At 41.8% G+C, this 23,883-nt stretch overlaps 1 protein-coding gene and 1 pseudogene across 12 annotated transcripts in view; both read right to left on the reverse strand.

The window, feature by feature from the left end:
- Nucleotides 1-5,619: 5,619 nt before the first annotated feature.
- On the reverse strand, nt 5,620-11,772 carry LOC146705532 (uncharacterized; annotated as a pseudogene).
- The window catches only part of grin1a (glutamate receptor, ionotropic, N-methyl D-aspartate 1a), a 35,320-nt gene continuing 22,492 nt past the window's right edge, over nt 11,056-23,883 (reverse strand). For 4 of the 12 annotated variants that reach the window (XM_085463233.1, XM_085463227.1, XM_085463226.1 and 1 more), the window contains 10 exons: nt 23,581-23,693; nt 22,892-23,040; nt 22,648-22,805; nt 21,934-22,095; nt 21,498-21,607; nt 20,985-21,130; nt 20,652-20,702; nt 16,597-16,623; nt 15,727-15,837; nt 11,056-12,436 (listed from right to left, as the gene is read on the reverse strand). In XM_085463233.1, coding sequence (XP_085319359.1) covers nt 12,368-12,436; nt 15,727-15,837; nt 16,597-16,623; nt 20,652-20,702; nt 20,985-21,130; nt 21,498-21,607; nt 21,934-22,095; nt 22,648-22,805; nt 22,892-23,040; nt 23,581-23,693 — 1,096 coding nt within the window. In that variant the 3' untranslated portion in view covers nt 11,056-12,367. The remainder of the gene's footprint in view (nt 12,437-15,726; nt 15,838-16,596; nt 16,624-20,651; nt 20,703-20,984; nt 21,131-21,497; nt 21,608-21,933; nt 22,096-22,647; nt 22,806-22,891; nt 23,041-23,580; nt 23,694-23,883) is intronic. The other 8 variants (XM_085463234.1, XM_085463229.1, XM_085463228.1 and 5 more) reach the window with 3 other exon arrangements.

Raw genomic sequence — 23,883 nt, forward strand, 5'->3', positions numbered from 1 at the left:
TTTTTGCTGAAATCCTTTTTTTTTTGACAAGCTCTAAATTTAGCAGAATACATAATGAGTTATTTTGAAAGAGTTTCTGAATATCATCTCTCCACATTATCACTCATAGCACAAATTGTTATTGCTGCATCATTCACTGTCAATATTCCATATGAGTTTATCTGTCTTCAGGACGACGTGAGATGTAAATGGCACATGGAATAAATGCAGCACTTTAATGCATATAATGTATCACAAAGCTAAATCATTCCCTCCTAGTGACTTCACATCAATAGACATGGCACATTTATTGCCATTGTGACAAATAATAAAATACCATTATCTTTCCATTCCTTGCATAGCTGGACTGGCCATCGGGCATACCGGGCATTTGCCCGGTGGGCCGCTGGCGATTTTTTGTTTTTATGGGCCGATGGTTTTTTTTTTTTTGTTTTTTTTTAGGAAGGGTATATATAATGAAAGGTGTTGGATTGGCCAATTGGTCATGATCGACTCTGGGCTGGACCAATTACAGCCGAGGAGGCTGGCTGCACCCTCCCCCTTCTTTAGCAATCACGTGATTTTCGCGCATTGCATGCCGGGAACTCGTGGCAAAACAATCCAAGTACCGCATCAAATGCAAACATTTGCAGCACCGCAAAACGTTCATTCTCCGGTTCCAATACCTTCTTTTTTTTTCTTTGCCGCACAAAAAAGGAATGTACAAAACAAAAGGAGAACAATGCCGGTCCGTACAAAGACAGACTCGACGAAAAGACAAAGAAAAGATACGAGGAAAAAATCAAAGGAGTGAAAGAGTGGACAAAAGACGTCAGCGTGCTGCCCAACTTTCACCACGCTCAGATTTATAATTATACGCTTCTTGGAGTGAGTGCATACACTCATGAACTTTAGTAACTTCAGGTCACTGCAACAAGCCCAGGTACAGTTTACCGACGGCATAGCTGGACTGGCCATCGGGCATACCGGGCATTTGCCCGGTGGGCCGCTGGCGATTTTTTGTTTTTATGGGCCGATGGTTTTTTTTTTTTTGTTTTTTTTTAGGAAGGGTATATATAATGAAAGGTGTTGGATTGGCCAATTGGTCATGATCGACTCTGGGCTGGACCAATTACAGCCGAGGAGGCTGGCTGCACCCTCCCCCTTCTTTAGCAATCACGTGATTTTCGCGCATTGCATGCCGGGAACTCGTGGCAAAACAATCCAAGTACCGCATCAAATGCAAACATTTGCAGCACCGCAAAACGTTCATTCTCCGGTTCCAATACCTTCTTTTTTTTTCTTTGCCGCACAAAAAAGGAATGTACAAAACAAAAGGAGAACAATGCCGGTCCGTACAAAGACAGACTCGACGAAAAGACAAAGAAAAGATACGAGGAAAAAATCAAAGGAGTGAAAGAGTGGACAAAAGACGTCAGCGTGCTGCCCAACTTTCACCACGCTCAGATTTATAATTATACGCTTCTTGGAGTGAGTGCATACACTCATGAACTTTAGTAACTTCAGGTCACTGCAACAAGCCCAGGTACAGTTTACCGACGGATGGGTACAGGACCTTGAAATGCACCGTGTAGAACGAAAGACTATTGTACATATCATAAGTTTACCAGTCTCACAAATCGTCTTCATAAATACACATCCATTAACAGTTTATTAATAGGACCTTTAAGCTCAACGGTAATTAATTAGTAGTGGAAATAATTTCTGGTAGTGTAACAGTGTTTATGTGGTATTATTCCACTTGCCACAAATATCAGTGTAATGGGGAAACAGCGCCCCCCTCTCGGTGTGGCTGGCTGCAGTAATCGCTGCCAGTCTGCCGTACGAGCCATACGAGAGGTGAGTTGTATTGTTCCGCACACAATATAGCTAAGTAGTACAGACACATAAAACATGTTTGATTAGCTGACGAGCACCGAGTGTAATAAGTGCTTAGTGGACACATGTCCAACACCAGTTTTATGTACTTTTCATTTGTTTATTAATGTGTGAAACTGTATGCTAAAGCGGAATGCTAATGAGATGTTCTGCCGTAGTGTGCTGTGCGGAGTGGTGTGTGGCGAGCCTGTGCACTGATAATACACCGTTGTTTCCATTCAGGTACATCATTTGTTGTTGCTGTTATTTTATTGTATATTAGAAATTGTAATATTGCTGCAGTAATCGCTGCCAGTCTGCCGTAGCCATACGAGAGTGTGCTGTGCGGAGTGGTGTGTGGCGAGCCTGTGCACTGATAATACACCGTTGTTTCCATTCAGGAAATAAAGTGGCAACGATCGATCAGAGACTCCTTGTCTTTTTAAAAACACTACACAACGCAGAGTCGAGGAGTCTGTTTGGGCCGAACTGTTGCAGCGGGATGAAGCAGAAACCGGTTACAGTAGCATTACAGAAATGTAGCAGTGACAGTAATATTGTATGCTGTAATCGCAATGGACAATTAGTGATACAAAACAACTGTTTTATCCTGTGAATAAAAGTTTATGTTTTTGTCAGTGTACCATGGTTATAACAGAAGCGAAACGCAATATTGTGTCAGAACAATTCACTATTTATGCACAATAAATAAAGGAGCATAGCGCGACAATTTCTGTTCAGCGCCAGACTTGCATGTAACCTATATCACCAATTATGTTAAGAAACATGACGTATTAACTACTACAAAACTCTGACCTTTGTGGGAATGCCTGGAACAGACTAACATGTGAGCTGGAGTGTTCTGAGACGTTATATTTGGTATATCCAGACCATCCGTCGGCTCTTACTTCGGAAACATGGCTTAAAAAATTTCACTTCAACGACGAAATCCGATAAAAAAAAAAACGATCTCTTTACCCGTCGACTTCCTGTGGCTGTCATGCGACCGGCTATTGCAGTTAATAATAATACAACAGCTTCTTGCCATTTTTTGGGTTTCTTTTTATCGCTGTGTAACTGAGTTCAATTGAAAGCCTGCGTGCGCTAGTACCTCTTGCCACAAGTTCCCAGAATCCTTTGCGGTTTTATCCCTGAATGACGTCACATTTTCAATCTTTATCCTGGTGGGCCAGTCTCTAGTCAAAATGCCCGGGCCGATTTTTTGTCCCAGTCCAGCCTTGACCGACGGATGGGTACAGGACCTTGAAATGCACCGTGTAGAACGAAAGACTATTGTACATATCATAAGTTTACCAGTCTCACAAATCGTCTTCATAAATACACATCCATTAACAGTTTATTAATAGGACCTTTAAGCTCAACGGTAATTAATTAGTAGTGGAAATAATTTCTGGTAGTGTAACAGTGTTTATGTGGTATTATTCCACTTGCCACAAATATCAGTGTAATGGGGAAACAGCGCCCCCCTCTCGGTGTGGCTGGCTGCAGTAATCGCTGCCAGTCTGCCGTACGAGCCATACGAGAGGTGAGTTGTATTGTTCCGCACACAATATAGCTAAGTAGTACAGACACATAAAACATGTTTGATTAGCTGACGAGCACCGAGTGTAATAAGTGCTTAGTGGACACATGTCCAACACCAGTTTTATGTACTTTTCATTTGTTTATTAATGTGTGAAACTGTATGCTAAAGCGGAATGCTAATGAGATGTTCTGCCGTAGTGTGCTGTGCGGAGTGGTGTGTGGCGAGCCTGTGCACTGATAATACACCGTTGTTTCCATTCAGGTACATCATTTGTTGTTGCTGTTATTTTATTGTATATTAGAAATTGTAATATTGCTGCAGTAATCGCTGCCAGTCTGCCGTAGCCATACGAGAGTGTGCTGTGCGGAGTGGTGTGTGGCGAGCCTGTGCACTGATAATACACCGTTGTTTCCATTCAGGAAATAAAGTGGCAACGATCGATCAGAGACTCCTTGTCTTTTTAAAAACACTACACAACGCAGAGTCGAGGAGTCTGTTTGGGCCGAACTGTTGCAGCGGGATGAAGCAGAAACCGGTTACAGTAGCATTACAGAAATGTAGCAGTGACAGTAATATTGTATGCTGTAATCGCAATGGACAATTAGTGATACAAAACAACTGTTTTATCCTGTGAATAAAAGTATATGTTTTTGTCAGTGTACCATGGTTATAACAGAAGCGAAACGCAATATTGTGTCAGAACAATTCACTATTTATGCACAATAAATAAAGGAGCATAGCGCGACAATTTCTGTTCAGCGCCAGACTTGCATGTAACCTATATCACCAATTATGTTAAGAAACATGACGTATTAACTACTACAAAACTCTGACCTTTGTGGGAATGCCTGGAACAGACTAACATGTGAGCTGGAGTGTTCTGAGACGTTATATTTGGTATATCCAGACCATCCGTCGGCTCTTACTTCGGAAACATGGCTTAAAAAATTTCACTTCAACGACGAAATCCGATAAAAAAAAAAACGATCTCTTTACCCGTCGACTTCCTGTGGCTGTCATGCGACCGGCTATTGCAGTTAATAATAATACAACAGCTTCTTGCCATTTTTTGGGTTTCTTTTTATCGCTGTGTAACTGAGTTCAATTGAAAGCCTGCGTGCGCTAGTACCTCTTGCCACAAGTTCCCAGAATCCTTTGCGGTTTTATCCCTGAATGACGTCACATTTTCAATCTTTATCCTGGTGGGCCAGTCTCTAGTCAAAATGCCCGGGCCGATTTTTTGTCCCAGTCCAGCCTTGATTCCTTGCTTTCCCAACACATTCACAAATAGAGTGATTAAGCCGCTGGTAATAAATGTATGCCTGTCTAACGTCGATAATGAGCCAAGACCATCGAGGCCTAAATGACAGATATGAGAAAATGAACAGATATTGGTTTTCTTCCCTCAAAGGGTATGTAATCAGTTCTGTCCATTTGTCTCTCTGTCTGTTTGTTAGCAGTCTGGGACTCTGTTAAGTCTAATTGTTGAATCTTGTCATTATGTTATTAAATTTGTCCAGTCTTGGTTCAAGCAGTAGGATCAAGACACACCTTTGATCCCGAACACCTCTCCAGCCACTCTGTGCTGGGGGAGGTTTTATTGCAGAAACATCCTATCTGAAAGATCTGTTTCTTGTGATGTTTCTTCCTGCTTTTATGACCCTTTTGGTCAGCAGGAGGTCACACACACATACACACACACACACACACGTTCTTGCACATGCATATAGGTGCTTACTCATACATACACATACCCCTCTTGGTCTTTGTAATCAAGAGGGGTCTTACGAGGGGAGGTGCTTTTGCTGTGATGTGTATTGTAACAGTTTGTTAATAAATAGCTACGGGGACAGCTGCTCTTTTGAAGGACTTTGGGCTGGAGTCAGGTTAGGAGCGTGAGCTCCAAGAGCTGGTTCTTGAGCAAAGACTTCCCTTGCTAGCAAGTAAAAGATGTTCGTCTTGTTTTTGTCATTAACGAGAATAAGTTTCTAAACTAGCGGGGCTTGTGGAAACACAGACCCAACAGACTCACAGTTTGTAAAATATTGTTTTCAAATTTTGTGTGTTGGTAGATACCAGTAACATCTCAAACTGATTTAATTTTGGTAGAAATCACGTCAAGGTCACACCAAATGTGCAACTCAGGAAAATTTTTACAATATTATTATTAATATTTTTATGGAATGTCTTCAAACTTCACAGCAATATACTAAACCTCAGGGGACGTGGGTACCTAGGTTGTCTAAGCGTTTGACCTTGACCTTCTTTGTAACCAGCAAAGGTTCGGAGATACTGGGAGAAGTCAGACTAGAGAAGGTAAAAAGAAAACAAAAACAGAAAAAGAGATTCACATGGTAACCTTAACCATGTATCAAGTTCCTGCTGAAGGAGGAGGTGGCAACAAAACGATATGACCAGGACATGTGACAAGTACCATCACCTTGTGTTTTACTATGTTTTTTTTTCTCTATATCACATACAGAGACTCTTTGACCCTCTGTATGTGATATTGGCCTATACAAGGTGGAAAAAGAATTAAAGTGAATAACAATAAGACATTGTGCTTCAAGTGACAGGAAGATACAATTTTTTCTTATTCAGCATTTGGTTACACTAAATGGCACTCTAAGGAGAGGATTTTAGACTTTTCAAAATCCTTTATAGTTCCCATGATATATCTGTTGTCAAAGCTTACCTGGGTCATTTCCAAGATTTCCTTATTTCACAACTCCAGGTTGTAGCATAGGTTGTACGACAAAACTTTATTAACCTCTGGGCCTAAGCATAAATAATCCAGATGGCGTGACTTTCCAGACATCTCCTTCTGGAGCCAGTTCTTTTCACACACATGACAGCAGGCCATAGCATGTTTTGTGCGTATAAGTCATTTCTTTCCAATTTTCTGGAAACTTAGGCTTGTTTTTGCATGCCCTGTTGTCTGTTTGCTTGAATCCTTGTTAGAGTTTTTGTCTCCCATAAACTAAAAGGTTATTGCTGTTCATCTAAACCTTGTGTCACAGGCCTTTTTACAGCAGTCAGTATAATTTGCTGCAGTCGAAAAAGCACTAGTGTCGCCAATAATGACAACAATGGGTCTGTTCTATTCAGATGTCTCAGTAAAGCAGGGCAGTGTGACAGTGAGCCAGCACGAACAGCATCTGGAAGTCAGCTATCATTATTATTATGTATAACAAAATAATTACTACTTTAAGTACACTGAACAAAAATATAAACGCAACACTTTTGTTTTTGCTCCCATTTTTCATGAGCTGAACTTAAAGATCTGAAACATTTTCTACAAACACAAAGGACCCATTACTATCAAATACTGTTCACAAATCTGTCTAAATCTGTGTTAGTGAGAACTTCAGGTTTGCCGAGATAATCCATCCTACCTCACAGGTGTGGCATGTCGAGGTGCTGATTAGACAGCATGAACATTGCACAGGTGTGCCTTAGACTGCCCACAATAAAAGGCCACTCTGAAATATGCAGTTTGATCACACAGCACAATGCTACAGATGTCACAGCTTTTGAGGGAGCATGCAATTGGCATGCTGACTGCAGGAATGTCTACCAGAACAGTTGCCTGTGAAATGAATGTTCATTTCTCTGCCATAAGCCATCTTCAAAGGCGTTTAAGAGAATTTGGCTGTACATCCAACCAGCCTCACAATTGCAGACCACATGTAACCACACCAGCCCAGGACCTCCACATCCAGCATGTTCACCTCCAGGATGGTCGACCAGGTGGAGGCCAGCCACCCAGACAGCTGCAGCAACAATCGGTTTGCATAAAAGAATTTCTGCAAAAACTGTCAGAAACCGTGTCAGGGAAGCTCATCTGCATGCTCGTGGTCCTCATCAGGGTCTAGACCTGACTGCAGTTCATCACTTTAACCAACTTGAGTGGACAAATGCTCACATTCAATGGCATCTGGCACGTTGGAGAGGTGTTCTGTTGACAGATGTTTTTACTGTTCAGGGCAGATGGCAGACAGCTTGTGTTGCGTCATGTGGATGAGCAGTTTGCTGACGTCAATGTTGTGGACTGAGTGGCCCATGGTGCCGGTGGGGTTATGGACAATGAACACGAGTGCATTTTATTGTTGGCATTTTGAATGCACAGAGATACCGTGTTGAGATCCTGAGGACCATGGTTGTGCGTTTTATTCATGACCATAACCTCCTGTTACAGCATGATAATATGGGCCTCCCCCATATTGCAAGGATCTGTACACAATTCCTTGGAAGCTGAAAACATCCCAGTTCTTGCATGGCCAGCATACTCACCAGACATGTCACCCATTGAGCATGTTTGGGACACTCGGCTCGGCGTATATGACAGCGTGTTCCACTTCCTGCCAATATTCAGCAACTTTGCACAAGTATTGAAGAGGAGTGGACCAACATTCCACTGCCCACAATCAACAACCTGATCAACTCTATGCCCATTGCACACCATTTGCCTCACACAGTGCAACACATCTATGTGTTGCACTGTGTGAGGCAAATGGTGGCCACAGCAGATACTGACTGGTTTTGCGGCATCTGTAGCATTGTGCTGTGTGATCAAGCTGCATATTTCAGAGTGGCCTTTTATTGTGGGCAGTCTAAGGCACACCTGTGCAATGTTCATGCTGTCTAATCAGCACCTCGACATGCCACACCTGTGAGGTAGGATGGATTATCTCGGCAAACCTGAAGTTCTCACTAACACAGATTTGTGAACAGTATTTGATAGTAATGGGTCCTTTGTGTTTGTAGAAAATGTTTCAGATCTTTCTTTAAGTTCAGCTCGTGAAAAATGGGAGCAAAAACAAAAGTGTTGCGTTTATATTTTTGTTCAGTGTAGATATATTCATTCCTCCTTCCATCCATCCAAAGACTTAGTTTTAGGGCTATGCAGGCTCTTTTAGATGTTTCTTTTTGGTAAAGTCTAATCTGCCTTCCTGTTCTTTAATGTAACTGTTGGGTTTCACCTTATTATAAATGCTTTTATATTCACATGAGGCATCTTTTGCTTGTAGCCCTTGACAAAAAAACTCCTACCTCCTTGAGTGTGTTCTTGACTTGGTTGATGTTTTGATGGTGTTTTTCTTAACCATCGGAAAAAATCGGTCATCATGCACTTAGGTTGTCTTCTGTGGTCGTTCAGGCCCCTCAGTGTTGCTGACGTGGCCAGTGTATCCAAAGTTTTTAAGAGTATATATATTAGATTGTTGATTTGGCAGATCTTAAAGGTTTTGGTCTGTCTTACAAGGCTATTTTGCTTTTTCAGCCTCACTTCCACTGACATTAATTTGGACCTTATATTTAAAATTACGCTGAGAAAAGTATAAAATACAATTTCAACACTTTGTATGTATGTGTGAAATAATTGACTTACATACCTTTATAAAACTGCATGACTGCACTGCATATTAAAAGCAAACCTGCAAATGTCCTGAGCACAAATCCCAAAACATATTGTGTACATACAGTGGTCTCATCTCAGGACTTGAAATCTGCTTGTTGGTTGATGGCTGAGCATTATAACGACTCTGACAGACTGTCTGCTGTGATTAGGACAGAAAGTCAGTGCACCAAGACAAATATCTCACCTCCTGCTTCTGCAACATTTGCATTAATTAATAGTGACAGCTGAGATATGACCAAAGATGACGCTCATAATTAAATTTCAGATTACACTTAATGTGATTTTGATGTTAGCGCTATGCTTCATCCAAGAAAACAGTGGTATAATTACAGCTGCTGAAATGTCAAATTATTAACCCTTACATTAGGAAAGCTGCTGTGAAATACAAGTTTAAATCAGCTATTTTATATGAGTAACTCTACTGAGAGTTTTAGAGGAAAAGCTAAAAGCTGGTTTCATAACCCTTGTGGATATTTAACAAATTTAACAAATTTCCCACGTGTGGGACTAATAAAGGTTATCTTATCTTATTAACCAAAATAACTAAATATGTCAACTAACAGATGCAACTAAAACAAGTTGGCTAGCAGACTCCTTCTGAACTAATCGATAATGTTACTAATCATGCTAATATACTCACAGCAATACTGCTGTCATGTTGACCTGCGAATGAGATCCATGTTACAATGCAGAAATGTACTATGGTTAATATCTACAAAGATTTTATGGCTGTTTTTTGAGATATTTCAGTTGGGACCAAACTGAGAAGCAGCTGAGGAGAACATGTAAAAAGTACTTCAGACACACCTTTGCTTTGCATTATACTTTTATAACAATGAGTAAAAGCAGCAGACAACTATACAGTCTAAATGTAGACAACAGAAACAAAGCTATGGGGATTCACAAACTTTAACCTATATCACTAGACTTGGCTAGTTGGACAGGTGGCCTCAGGTTTGACTCTAGATCACTGTGGTATACAGAGGAGTTATTAGATTCTTGCAGTCATGTGCAAGAAGCTCAGATGGGTGTGTATGAAAAAGAAGCCCAAATCATCACCCCTCCACCACCGTGCTTGGCATTTAATATGAAGTGTGTGTGCTGATATGCTGTGTTTTGTTTACTGCAAATGTGGTTCTGTGCATTATGGCCAAACATTTCTACTGTAGTCTCATCTGTCTGGAGGACATAGTTCCAGGAATCTTGTGGATAGTTCAGATGGAACTGTGTGAACCTGGGTTATGCTACCATTTTAAATTTGTTTAGTCTTTTTTCTACCTTTGCACTTGTGAATGTTAACATTTATCATACTAAATGAGACCTGTAGAGTCTGAGATGTAGCTCTTGGATGTTTTGCGGTTTCTCTGAGCATCGCACGGTCAGACCTTGAAGTGAATTTGTTGGGAGGCCCACTCCTGAGAAGACTGTAGTATTGTGTTTACACATCTGGATGCTTAAAACCATCAAATTGCCAAAACATCTGCGTTTATAGAACTGCCAAAATTTTCTGACAATCAGTTAATCAAGTGAATTTGATTAGCAGCATATGTCTCCTACTTTCACTCTTAATTTCTATGGCTGCAGTAATGATACACTAAGTTTTTCACAGACCTGCATGGAGTGGCTGTAGCCCTATTTGTACTTTTTTTGCTTGCCTTGATTATATGACATTGTGTAGATGTCATCAATTAACTGAAAGAATTACTTGACATTGACGAGAGAAATAGTTGTTAGTTGGAGCCCTATATTTAGCATATTAAAGCAAAGGATTCATTAGACATGACAATGTAAGTGTATTTTATTTACAGGTGTATAAACAACATGATTCAATGCAAGATCGTCACTGGAAAAGGTAAGAAAAACAAGTGAACCTTCCCTTAATGTTTGTGTGCGTGTGTGTGTGTGTGTGTGTGCGCGTATATGCATGTGTATATGTGTGTGTTGATGCATGCCTGTGTATCACACCTGTTTTGTGTTTGTGTAACTATAGTATAAGACATTCCCAGCTGCAGTCATTGTACGAGCTCATGAACCTCATCTACACAGAGCCAGACTCTATTTACATTTCATTCAACTTTAAGTGCTCCTCACGGCTCAGCTTAATAATAACACATAAGCATGCACAGGTCTGAATGAGATCAGAAGCAACCTCTTTGCTCAAATTAAAATCATTTAATCCTATAAAGACTTTGTAGATCCTGCTCTGTTTTTTCTCAATAAAGCAAATTAAAAAGGAAACCGGTAAGATACTTTACAGTATGACTGTCGTTCTGTTTTGGGAATCGGTGTTTTGTTTAAATACAGTTTGGGGAGACTCCTCATCATAAAGTGCTATGCAGTGCCATACACCAGAAAGAATGTTACAGTTTTCTTCAGAGCAGTGGTTTCTCATCTCCAGAAATTGGGAAACGGCCTGTTTTTGCATCTAACCAAACCTGCACATGTGCTTGCAAGCTGAGCGAAGCTTTCAAATTCACTCGGCTTCCTTCGTGTAAAAGTTCTCCGGCGCTGCACAGGGGAGGAGGTTTTGCATGAAAGACCGAGTGCTGGTTGGGTGAAAAACCTGGCCCTTTGATGCAACCCCTTGGAGACTGGAAATGAGAAAGACTGCAGTGGCGGCGGCAGGAGAGAGGAAGAGAGAGGGCGTCCCAAAACAGCAGCATGGCTCACAGCCAACTGTCTCAAATATGGCTGAATATGAAAGACACCACTAGTATTTAACTAATTAAGTAGGATGTGATTTCTTATATCACCTGCATATGTCGTGCTATAAATAGTAGTAAAGCTAAATACTTCAAACTTGAATTGTTGTTAAAAATAGAAACACATGCAAATTTTGAGGTTAGTGCAAAATAAAAGTGGGGAAAGGTTCAATTTGTTCATCTCCAGAAGCTGATGTATACCCTTGCCCAAGCACACCCATGCCTTCATCATCTTCTCTGGTTGACATGGTTAGCCAACTGCCTTCTGTAGTGCCATTATTAGTGTGGATAAAAACACAGGTATGTCCTATTAAAAAATACTTGACCTCCATCGGAGCTTACAGACCATTTTGTATTGCAGTATATGTTGTTAAGAAATATTAAATATTGTGACTTCTAGGCCCTAAGTGGAAGTGAAATGTCCAGTACAATACTCGCAGCCAAACTGGTTCATCCATAAACTTAGCCGAACTAACCTGGCTTGCTAAAAGCTATAAAGCTGCTTGGGAAATTGGAAAACATCAAACATTAAGTAAATGTGTGCAATTAAAGGGACAAAACAACGTTAAATAAGTTAGGTAATAATATACAGAAGGAAAAGATTGTATATGTCGGATGGGTTCTTCTGTGCATGCTCAGGGACCCTACGAACATTAAAGTCATTTCGTCTTTAAAAAAAAAAAGATAAAAGAAAAAGAAAGGTGCAAGTTGAGTGTTTTCAGCCAGTTCCTCAGCAAGCAGTTTCCTCAAAAGCTCCGCTGGCAGGCGGTGAAATAAAAGCTTCGGTTTTGGCTTCCTCTCCTCCTCTCCTTGGGGAGTGAACCTCATTGTCGCCCTCTCCGTTTACACCACTGTGCTGACAGACGGGTCAGACAAGTTGAGTTGGCCCGTGACGTCAGTGGGTGGGTACTGCTGCAGAGGTGAAGAAAAACAGGGCGGAGGAAGAGAGACACATAACAGGGTGTCATTTCTTGACAAAATTTAGTGTCCCTTTTGTTGCCGATGTTGTTGTTGTCCTAGCATTGTCTAAATATTAATTTTAATTTAGGGAACAACTGTGTTCTGCAGAAGCTGGATGTTGCTCTAACCCCTCTCAGGCAGACTTTAATTTTGTGTCATTTTCTTTAAAGTCTGAATTTTTGTAGAACAGTTTGTGCCTGGGGTGGGCTAGTTTTGGAGCTGACGTAAGATCCCGAGAGTCTTGACAACAGCAGTCATTTATTTTTTTTTTTTTTTTTTTGCCTCAGCAACATGACTGGGTGATAACTTCCTGCCATGGATAAAATGGGCAGCTCATTTATCACCCCCACAGTCATCTGTGTGCATGCAGACAGGCAGCTTCTCTATATTTAGCTCAAGAGGAGAACATGAATTTTGGGCTGATTGCACAAGTGCTGCTGTGTTCGACTCTTACGTCCAATCCCTGCATCACTGTGCTTCTTTAAGAGCAGAATATGTTGAATTATAGGCTTCTACAATGCTGAGAGGGGAGGCAAGATCCCATATCCATGCATATGCTTCGTTTGAGTGGGTTGTTTTTAGTGCTTTTGGCAGCAGTAAGCCATTTTTTAAAATGTTATCTTTTACATAGAAACACAGAAATCCTACATTACAGAATCCGCTTTATACATCATAAATCGAGTTTGCAGAACATGTTGTTTTTGTAGAATTGCTTCATGTTTTGAAACACAGTGAGATTGGGTGGAGTAACTGCATTATGTCCTTTATAATTCAGCTAATTTCCAACATGCCAATCAAAATTCTGACTCACAGTGCTGTGTTGCAAAGCATGCAGGAAAGCATCTTTTCTTTTTACATTAAGCACATTACTACTGCACATTAATGACATTCAGAACCAAAACAGGGAAGGTGTACCCGTCTCATTTGTCACTTTTTTTGATTTAAGCACCTCTCGTTTTAAGCCGATAGAGCCGATACATTCAAGCATGTGAGTTTCAGAAGTTGGTATGATGCAACTAACATGCTGACAGATGTGGGGGCATCCAGACTGAATGGGAAAATTGTTGCTTTTTATTTTAAGGTAATAAATAGGAGTCAGAGTGGATGTCCCTCATCTCCTTGACCCGCAAGTTGCATCATCACATAGCTTACAGCCCCCATTTGGGTCTCCACATGTCTTGTACCTTGAGGGCCTGCTAACAGCGCACCCTACTGGGGTCAAGTGGACCAGCAAAAGAGAAACACTTCACTGACATCACAACCACAGTTAAAAACTACTTATTCAGCACAACTAAGATGACGTTTTTTTGTTGGGGTTTTTTGTCATATATGGAACAGCTACAAAGAGTATTACTACTTCTACGGTTACTACATCTATGACAGTTAAAGTAATTAGCATGCTTGTAGAGGGAGAGAGGAGCAGTGTGGCATGTGGGTGAGGGACACTGACACTCAAGTCCATTGATATCCATTAATAGAAAAGAAGAACATTTATATAAAATCAAAAATAATGGTCAAAGACTGAAGATGGTAGGTCTTTCAGTTGGAGCATCTTTTGTAATTACACTAAATCCTGTTTCATTTTACACTTTGAGACATTTTCTTCCCCCAATAGGGCTCCCAAACCAGCATCCGAAACCTCATACAGACAAAGTGGCAGTGGCGATCCCGCTCTTCTTCTCATAAAATGAAAGAAATTCTATTGGAAAAACGCCGGGGAAGAGTAAAGGTGCTTGGCTTCATTGCTGAAACATCCGTTAAAAAAACAAAACAAAACAAAAAAACAACAACAGATAGTTAACAGAAGAGAAAGAAAGGAGAAACAGAAAATCAAATCGTAACTTTTTTTTAAATGTTGCAAGCTGTTATCTTTGCTGCCATAGGCTACATTTCTCCAGAGAAACACATTCAAAGCATAGTGTTAGTGCAAAAGGCTATGAAGGCTATCTCCACAAATTATTGCCATTCTTTTATAAAGCCCAGATTTGGTTAACAACCAGCTATGCCTGGCAGATCAGCTGGGCACAAATGACCGTGGGTCACCGGTTTGTCAGCGCGATCCAAGCTTGTGTAGTGCAATCTCCAAACCGCAATGAGCAGGGCCTTTCAACCGAACTGTGAAGGAATGCAGAAAACCTGACACTCTCATTGTGCTGCAGCAAAGGAGTGATATAAAAAGAATGGGGGGGGGGGGGGCAGTAGCTTGTATTTATTCTTGCATCACAACACAGTGAGAGTCTAAGGCTTCACAGAGTTTTTAGCACAATAAAAACAATATGTAAAACGTCGACTGTCTTCACGACCTGAAAATATACCCTGCAAAAGGCATGCACAGTTCGGACCACAAGGACACTGGAAATAAAACAAGAATTATGACAAACAAAATATGATAATGCAAAAAAGTAAATTGATTAATAGAAATCCATGAGTGGAATCCTGAAATAGACACACCGAAAAATATGACAACACATTAGTTTTCTTCTCGGGAGGGCTGGACGTCACCTTAAATTTTAAAAAAGGGTTTTGGGAATAAAAAAATGACAGAACACCAGCGCATGCTTTTCAAACCATAAGCAAACCAACAGCGGCTGAAACCCAAACAGAGGAAGTGCAGGATTGGTGCAAAGAAACAATGGATATACGAAGGATCAGGCAGTCAAAACGACAGGACATGAACAGAAACGTATAAACAGACACGCTCGCATACGGTACACTCACGCACACACGTACCACAGTGCCACCACCACCATCACCACCAAATACGGACAGAATCCACGTCCAAACCAGAGGCAGGGAGGAAGAGCAGCCCAAGACAAAACACCACTGGCAGACTGCTTGCTTTTGTCGCGCCCCTTCCTCCAGAAGACACTAATCCCATTAAATCCTTCCCCCCTTTTCCCCCAAATCCTGGACACTTGGGACGCTCCCTTTCCAAATTCAGAGCCCAGCTCCTGGCCTGGCCTGACCTGAGATCCTGCACTGATGCCCTCTATGCTGTAGAGGAACCATAAGAGCTAAATGGTAATGGTTGATCGATGGTGAAGGGACAGACACGTGGCAGAGGCCAGCGGAGCCGTGTGGAAATGAGTGAGTGGAACATGGGACTCTTTTGAGGTCAGATATGGGGATGGGGGCAGAGAGGACAGCGAAAGACAAAGAGATGGAAGCAGAGACAGAGGAGGAGAAGAGGAAAGAGAGGAAAGAATAAACAAGGGAAGGTGTCGCTTCTTCCGTCTCCTTACCGTGTCTTTGGAGGACCTACGTCTCTTGATGCTGGAGGCCAGGGTGGTACTGATGGACCTAAAAGAGGCTTTCTTTTTGGGGTCGGGCTCTGCTCTACCACTTTTCCTATCCTAAAATAAATATATGTAGAAACATTATTCATGTCCTATGGCTGGGGTGATAACCGTGGTTTCAGTCTCACCCGTTTTCTCTCTACCCACCACCACCAAAACCACTGCCACCCCAATAGATTACCTTATGTTTTTAATAGACTAATTACTGGGAGGGTCCTTGTGAAAAACACTACACCATTTGGAAATGTAAAAGAGGGAGAAAGAAGGGGATAAAGCTTGTTAGATGTGAGAGTGAACAAAGTCTGTTCAGCCTGATATGAGGGCATTTGTCTACATTTTATGCAACATAATCACACTTGGACTGCACAAGATGGCACAGTAGTCCTCTAGAAACACACTCAGTTGGCCCTAGAAATGCACTGGAATGAGTGATGACTAGTAAAGATGTCAGTGGGTGTGATACCTAGGTTTTAAACCATCTAAAATAGTCTACCCGTACACTCGCTATTGTGTGAGTGCACACACACTTTAAAGCTGCCACTTCTTTATCTCAGCACATGATTAATCTTCAATCTACTCTTACTCAGTAACACACAGGTAACATCTTCAAATGCGTACCTGTCAAAATAAAATAAAAACATAAAGAAAAAGAAGCACTATTAACCGTATTCTTACAACATGGTGAGCCAATTTGGTGCCCTCGCTCCCTCATACCATCAGAGTGCCCCACAGCTATTCTCAGCACAATTACTGGATGTCTGTGTGCAACAATAAAAAAAGAACTCATATTAAGAACTCATATTAAGGTATTCTTACATCCTGAGTCTCTACAGAGGAAGAGGGCTGCATAGGGGGAGAAAAGAAAAATAAAATAAATGTCCATCCACTTGGATTGTTATTACTTTAAAGAATATCCTTAAGCAAAAGCCAAGGGAACCAAAAATGGCAGATAAAAAAATCCCAAAACTAGCAAAGCAAACATTCACATCCAAAGCCAGGCAGGTATAAAAAGTTAAAAATAATAATAATAATAATAAAAAAGCTACAGTATTGGATGCATAGAAGGAAAACAACAGCGACATAAGTCAGTAATTAAAGCCCATTTAACGTCATTATACCTTTAAGGGGTATAATGGAAATTCACCCCACACACCAGGGAATGGGATGAGATGGAGAGCATAAAGGTAAAAATAAGAAGGAATGGTTGTCTACTAGAGCAACGAAAAAGCCTGTTTTCTACTGAAATTAAAGTGCAAAAACAAAAGTCAGTGTTTAAATGATAAATTCATAATTAACTGAGCAAATGAAAGCTAAAAGATGCTACTTCTAATAAAAAAAAAAGAGTATAGTATAAGTGGAGGATGACAGATTAGTAGCAGCAAGGGAGGCCCTTGGGGTGGGCGGGGCAGTGTGGTGTGAATTTCAACATGCCAAATCGTTTTATGGATGGAGGGAAGGAATAAAAGGGGGAACATAGATTAAGTAACACAAAACAAATAGCACGACAAATCAATCCTGGCCAGCACTGGCCCCGCAGTTCATCCTTTTTCATCAGGTCACATGACTAGGCTCTTTCAGGGCACATTTGTTCCACCATCACCCCGCCAACCAGCACTCTTTCAACCCCCTGATGACATAATATCAGGTGGCGAGCAGGTATTATCTCATGTGCAGGATAGATGAAAGCTGGCAGAAGAGTGATTGGTGCACGGCACCGTTCGATTTTAGTGCAAAAAATATCTTTTTCCTGTTGGAAGATGACATCTCGTATTAGTAAATGGTTAAAGTCAGCGTGCGTATTGGTCTTGGTTCAGAAAAATCAATGCCCAAGTGACGTCAGGTGTTCGTTTAATCTTTACTTTCCCCTTTTCTTACACATGTTAGACTGCAGGAGTGAAGCCCGGCCATCCAGAGCCCTGATGAGGCGCTGCGTGTGCACAGTCCCGGCCATGCAGGGCATGCTGGACCATCAGATGAAGAGTGGCATGGGAATTGCACCGTGTACATCGGCTGCGTGTTTCCCGTTGGAAACAGATGTGAGCTGTCATAGTCCAGCATCATTATACAACATCACTGTTATCGTCACGCAGCAGACTTTCTGACGCTTTGTTTTCATCCCAAACTATCATCAGGTTCAATCTGGTTCAGACAGTGCACTTCTAAGTAACATCTGTTTGAAAAGACAGATGTAGAAGCCACATGTGTAGTCTCTTAGTAATGGAACACAATGTAACTTTTTTATAATATAAATGTTCACATTGTAGCTACATTGTCCACCTCTAAAAAAGAGAACAGAGAGAGTGGATCAGCAGCAGCCTTTCACTAACCCTAACCCTGCCCCAGTCCTAATGTAACTGACAGCTTTTATTAAAGATGAAGATGAGTTATTACTTACACACCCTACATAAATTATAGCAATCGTTGCACTCGAGTGGTCGCACCCTTAGGCGATTTATTCACAGTCAGCTATGGTAAAGTGACAGATAGATGACTGTGTAACACGTATACTTATTAATTGTGTTTGCTATTTAGGTTATTTCTTTATCGGTTTGGCTTAATTCTTTTCCCCTCCAACCAACATACTTTGAAAGGCACAACTACTTTTACTTTAAAGTCATACTGGTTCTGTTTATACTAAGATTTTCTTTCTATAAATTGAATAATGGAATAAGCGGACACTTCGGCCCATTACTATATATCATGCCTTTATTTAAAAGGGACAGTTAAGCCTTAATATCATTTAGGCACCATCGGCAACCAAATAAAAAGCTCTCACACACAAAAATGCATGTGCATTAGCTAAATTAGGTAAAAGTAGGAAATGCCCCAGTAAACTAGCATTTCTCATTATAGAACTCAAAAAACTAAAAATAAATTTTACTCCAAAGACCCTTTACTCACTCATCATGTATGTTGCTACAGCTTTTAAAGTTTTACAATCCTGGGCAACCTACACACATGCACTTTTCTTTCTTAGTAAAAGTCTGCAAAACCAATGCCATGGTGGCGTGACACCTAATGAACTTCTTGTTTGAGAGCTTTTAGCTTTTAAAAATAACTGGGTGCAGAGATAATGCAAAGGTGGCAACTAGTGAGGATTTTACTTTGTGAACAGATTTACTCAGAAGTGCACTTTCTCTGAAGTTAAACCTCTGTTTGAAGGCATTTGGGTGCACAGTCCTGCACATTGCTTTGCATAATACAACCTGAGGCATTTAAAAGCACATAATAACAAAAAACACACATGGAAGCAGTCGAAACGATGCCAGTAATGGGTATCGAGGTTTTAGTGATTGCTGTACTAGAGAAGGAAGAGGCCACATAAACTGTGATCTTAGATTGAGTTTGTACCCTGGAAAACCAAGCTATCATTTTTAATTTCAGAAATTTAGATCACTGTGAGTAATCAAATCAGCGTACCTAAACAGTGTGAATAAGATCCTGAATAATTTTCATGCAAAGCAGATTTGATTAGCCTTACTTCATGGGTCCTCTCAGCGCTTCTTGCGTAAGGCGCCATTGTAATAGCTATAGTTAGAGCAATGTGTGTCTAGCAATTTTAGCTTTTGGGCCCAGAGTGATGGTGAATGAGCAAGCTGAGCAAGCATGAGCCATCTTTGTTTAGTGATGCAGAGAAATTGGCATGATCATCACTGACATGGATATAAATTACATTAGTCTGCGGGCAGTTTAGTGTGTCCCTCTCCTTTCTCAGTGACGCCCCCCTGCATGCATTCATCTGCTGTATGCGCCTACATCTATATGTACAGCTATATGAGGACACATACGACAGTTACATACAGCTATCAGTTTGATGGTAGACACTTTTAGAAGGACATTGATTTGCTGACAGGCACTTGTGATAATTATACTGTACCTTCCTCCAGCCCTGCTGTCTCATTTCACTTGGTTCAAGAGAGACACAGCAGACAAACTGCCACAGCCACATCACAGACTCAGGCTGTGATTGGCCATCAAATGTGGAAACCCTGTACCTTCAAAGCAGCACTGATTGCATCAGAGTGCAGGGGAAATCATGTTCTTCACTGGCTGAGCAAAGGAACTTATCGCTTGATTATAGCTCAGATGGTCAGTTCATTCAAAAAAAACAAAAAACAAAAATGTTCATAGTGGTATCTGGCCATGAAAATGACTTTAAACTGCAAAGAAGTTCCATTTATTGTTTTTTTTTAATTACGTGAATGTTTCTGAAAACCCCTGAAAATGAATCTAAGTTAGCTGTATAGTTAGATACCACTAGAGCAAGTATGAAAATAAGGACTTATAAAATTATATTTGAGTGAACTGAGCCTTTAGATTGATGCCTGTTCAGGCAATGTTGCACGAAGCCTTTGCCATGCGAGATTTTAAGTTCTTGCTTGGTGTCTGCATCATGAACACTGCGGTGGATAAGGAGACACACTGTGCGCTGCAGCATTGCACATTTCACTTATGCTGACAATTGTGGAACGGTCACTGCCGTATGATTGTGCCAGGGCATTGATTTGACTCTTTATGCTCTATTTGTCTTATCAGCTTTTGGCTGCTGTTAGTTTTGCTGCCAGAGAGAAGGAAATCAATGGGGTCGCGAGCAAAATGCATCAACCTTAGAGTATTCATTGTCAATAATGTTTTTTCAATGTTTCTGGCAGGGAATTTGTTTTTTCTGCTGGATTTCCATGTACAAATCATATGACCTTATGAAGAATATAGCGCCACAGCAGCAGCTTAGAACTACTGGTTCATGCCATGGACGTGGGTAGTGGAGAGTTTTCATTTGGAGATTTATTGTGTGAGAGAATCTCTAATTATCTTATTGTTACGCCAAGAACGAGAGGTGACATGACGGTGGAAATGGCTCTACTACATACTAAAGAGGGAGTTCCAGCCACCGCTTGACTTCCAGAAGTCTCCTTACTATCCTGCAGGCACACACACAAGAGACACGGGTGCATTTGGCCTCAGGGAACTGTGTAAACCCACAGGGTGGCCACTCAGCATGCCTTACATTATATGTAGGCATCAGAGATCACTGTTTCTTGTATGGTGATCTGCTGGTTTGATCACTACTTAAAAAAACCCCCAAAGTTCTCAGATGGGTTGAGAAACAGAAATCAACCCTCATTCGAGGGAGGTTTTTCTGGCTCTCTTCCACCCCAGTTTTGACCCTTCCACCTTCAGTGGATGCAGGGTATCAATCCTACCTGCAAGTTCTTCCTCCAGACATTGACGGCCGCAAAGGCCAGCTGCATCTGCTTCCTGCGGGCGTCTTTATGGCGCTTATAGGCAATTTCAATGAAGATGAGGAAGATCCCTGCTGCTATTCCTCCAGCCACCAGCATGAATACCCCTGTGAAGGAGGGACACATGAACAGAAACAGAGCAGACACAGGGATGCGTGAGTTTCCTGTCTACATCTCCCCCGCTCCCACTAAGCATGAACGCATGGTCTGACTGTCATGCTCAGTGGTCGCCCTCCTTTCTCAACCAGCTCCTACTGACGACGACTGCTGCAAACTACACAATATTAATAGAGAACCACAACCGCACGAAATCACAGGACAAGATACTGTACGGCACACTACCCACAGAGCACCACGCTGACACTAAAACAACGATTTTGTAAAGGTATTGGACAAAAAAGGGCTACAGTACCTTACCACTGCAGTTTTTGTCCAATCACTTTTAACGCTTTCTCTACGCCATAAGGACCATACCTGCCATGTTTTCAAAGGTGAGTGTGGCTGGGGCATTGCTCCTTGAGTCACACTCCTGGTATCTCACCCAGGTTTTATCTAGGTCTTCCATGAAGCCGTTCTCATGAGAACTGCAGGGGGTTGGGGGTAGTGGGGAGAGAGGTAACAGAGTTAATGAATGCCGCAAATGACCGAATGTTTGAGCCGCTTACTCCCAGCTAGCAACACAGATGAAGCACAGACAGCTGTACAGACACGTGTACTGACAAACAGTGATACACTTGACAAGAGACAACCAGACAAACAGGGCAGGAAAGGGGAGATACAAAGATGTGACATAAGGCAATGTATTGGATGGCTATAAAGGGTCAATATGTGACCATGAAATCATATTGATAAGAAAAAAAAAAAGAAAAAAAAAGGTCATACGAGTAATGCAGCTTCGGCTGGGACAGACCTGAGAATGGCCAGGGACACATTCTGTTTCCAGGGGCTGTCCTTGCGCATGCCTATGCCAAAGCCCGAACGGAAAAACAGCTCTCCCGTGGTCACCAGGTCGCACTTCTGCGAGGCTTCAAACTCCAGCACCGCAGAGTCCCAGATGAAAGCATGCAGCTTGCTGTGGGGGCAGGGGGAGGGAGGAGGAGGAGGAAGTGGGGAGGAAGGGGAAGGAGGGGAAGGAGGGGGTTACGGTGCAACAGTACAATGATTTACATACACATTTACGGCTCCCACCCTTCTCTCTCTCTCACACCACATCGTGTGTGTCAGTCAGCGTTTACCAGCAATCTCTACCGCTGCTTATGTCCCAAATGAAATCCAATGCCAGATGGGTGAGGGCGCGTCCCCCATTGGATTCCCCCAATCTCAAAGATGTTCGTCTGGGTACAACCTGAAAAAGGGGGCTCTTCGACTCAATGTTAGCTCAACCTCACACTGTTGTCAGTGCTGTTGACACGTCCACTCCTGCTGCTGTCCCTGGAAACCTGCCTTGGCTGGGCGATGGGCCTGAATCAGGGCGAATGTCGCAGTAAAGCCTACCACTTCCACCTGATCCGGAGGTCCATGTCCCTCCCCTAGAGTTAACTGGAATAGCCCTGGTCTACGTGCTTGATAGGTCGAACAGCCGGCCGACACGTACTCTGGTCGGCCCGGCCTGGCCGAGACTCACTTGTCACGCACGGCCTGGATAGCCTCGGCGGCACTCTCATAGTTGTGCTTCTCCATGTGGCGGTACATGGTGCTAAGCTCCACCTGCCGCCGGAAGTAGATATCCACTGAGCTTTGTTTCACTGTGGCGTAGATGAACTTGTCTGATGGGTTTCTCAGCTGCATAAAGAGACAAGGAAAAGCACAATCTGATAATATGATTGAAAAAAGGTAATGTGTAGTAATAAGCTCCTTGTTTCACATACCCGTGGGTCATTGATACCGGTGATGCGCTCCTCAGGCCGGTCCAACACCAGGAAGGCAGCCAGATTGGCAGTATAGGAAGCCACAATGATCATGGCAAAACCAGCCCACACCATGCCCAGGATTCTCGCTGAGAAGCTACGTGGTGCACCTGTGTGGTGAGTCCAAGTTTTGAGTTTTCATCTCAGTAACTAACCTGCTGACAATAAGCAATTAGAACAACATCGGGGACAGTATTTATTTCCACTGTATTCAAGATGGCGCAGCGACATGGTTTCTACAAACTGGCACCCAGTCCTATAGATTTTTAATGGTTTCATTTTAAGTTTATGAGGATAGATCAGTTTGTTTATGAGTACAAAATCTTAAAGAGAGGGCTCTCCTAAAGGGAGCCTTGCAAAAGTAGCTTTTTTATATACATATATAAAACTCATAAAATATCATGAAAAGGAAACACTTGACAGAAAATCAAATAAGATAACAAAACTGTTACAAGCTGTACCAGCTTTTCTTTTTTTTCTTTTTTCTTTGTCGTTTTCAAAGAAAAATATGACAGTAGCAGCTGGATATCTGGAGCCACACAGACACTTGATATCAATCCTTTTACAAATGCAAAACTGTTCAAAGACTAGAAGACATCATCCAGGAGCTCTGTGGGAAAGAGAAAATTCAACAACTGGGTATGACTCACCTTCTCCTATACCAGAGTTCAACAATACTCCCCAGGAGAACCACATGGCAGATGATAAGGTGAGGGCATCTTCTTCTTCTTCTTCACTATTTACTTTAAATCTTCCAAACGGGCTATGGGAAGAAATTGGGAGGGTTGCAGAAGATATAAAATGAGAAATGTCCAACAACTTGCTGAATGTGAAAAACCCAGTGATTCCCCAAAAAAGGGAGGAAAACTGAACATGAGTGGGCGAAGCAAGACAAAGTCCTCAGAAAGAAAACAGGGTGAAGACGGTGGCACAGAGCTGTGGGATGACTGGAA

This window comes from Copadichromis virginalis, linkage group LG7 (genome assembly GCF_057382275.1).
Source record: "Copadichromis virginalis isolate Kocher_CV1m ecotype Utaka linkage group LG7, C_Virginalis_male_GT1.1, whole genome shotgun sequence".
Taxonomy (NCBI): Eukaryota; Metazoa; Chordata; class Actinopteri; order Cichliformes; family Cichlidae; genus Copadichromis; species Copadichromis virginalis.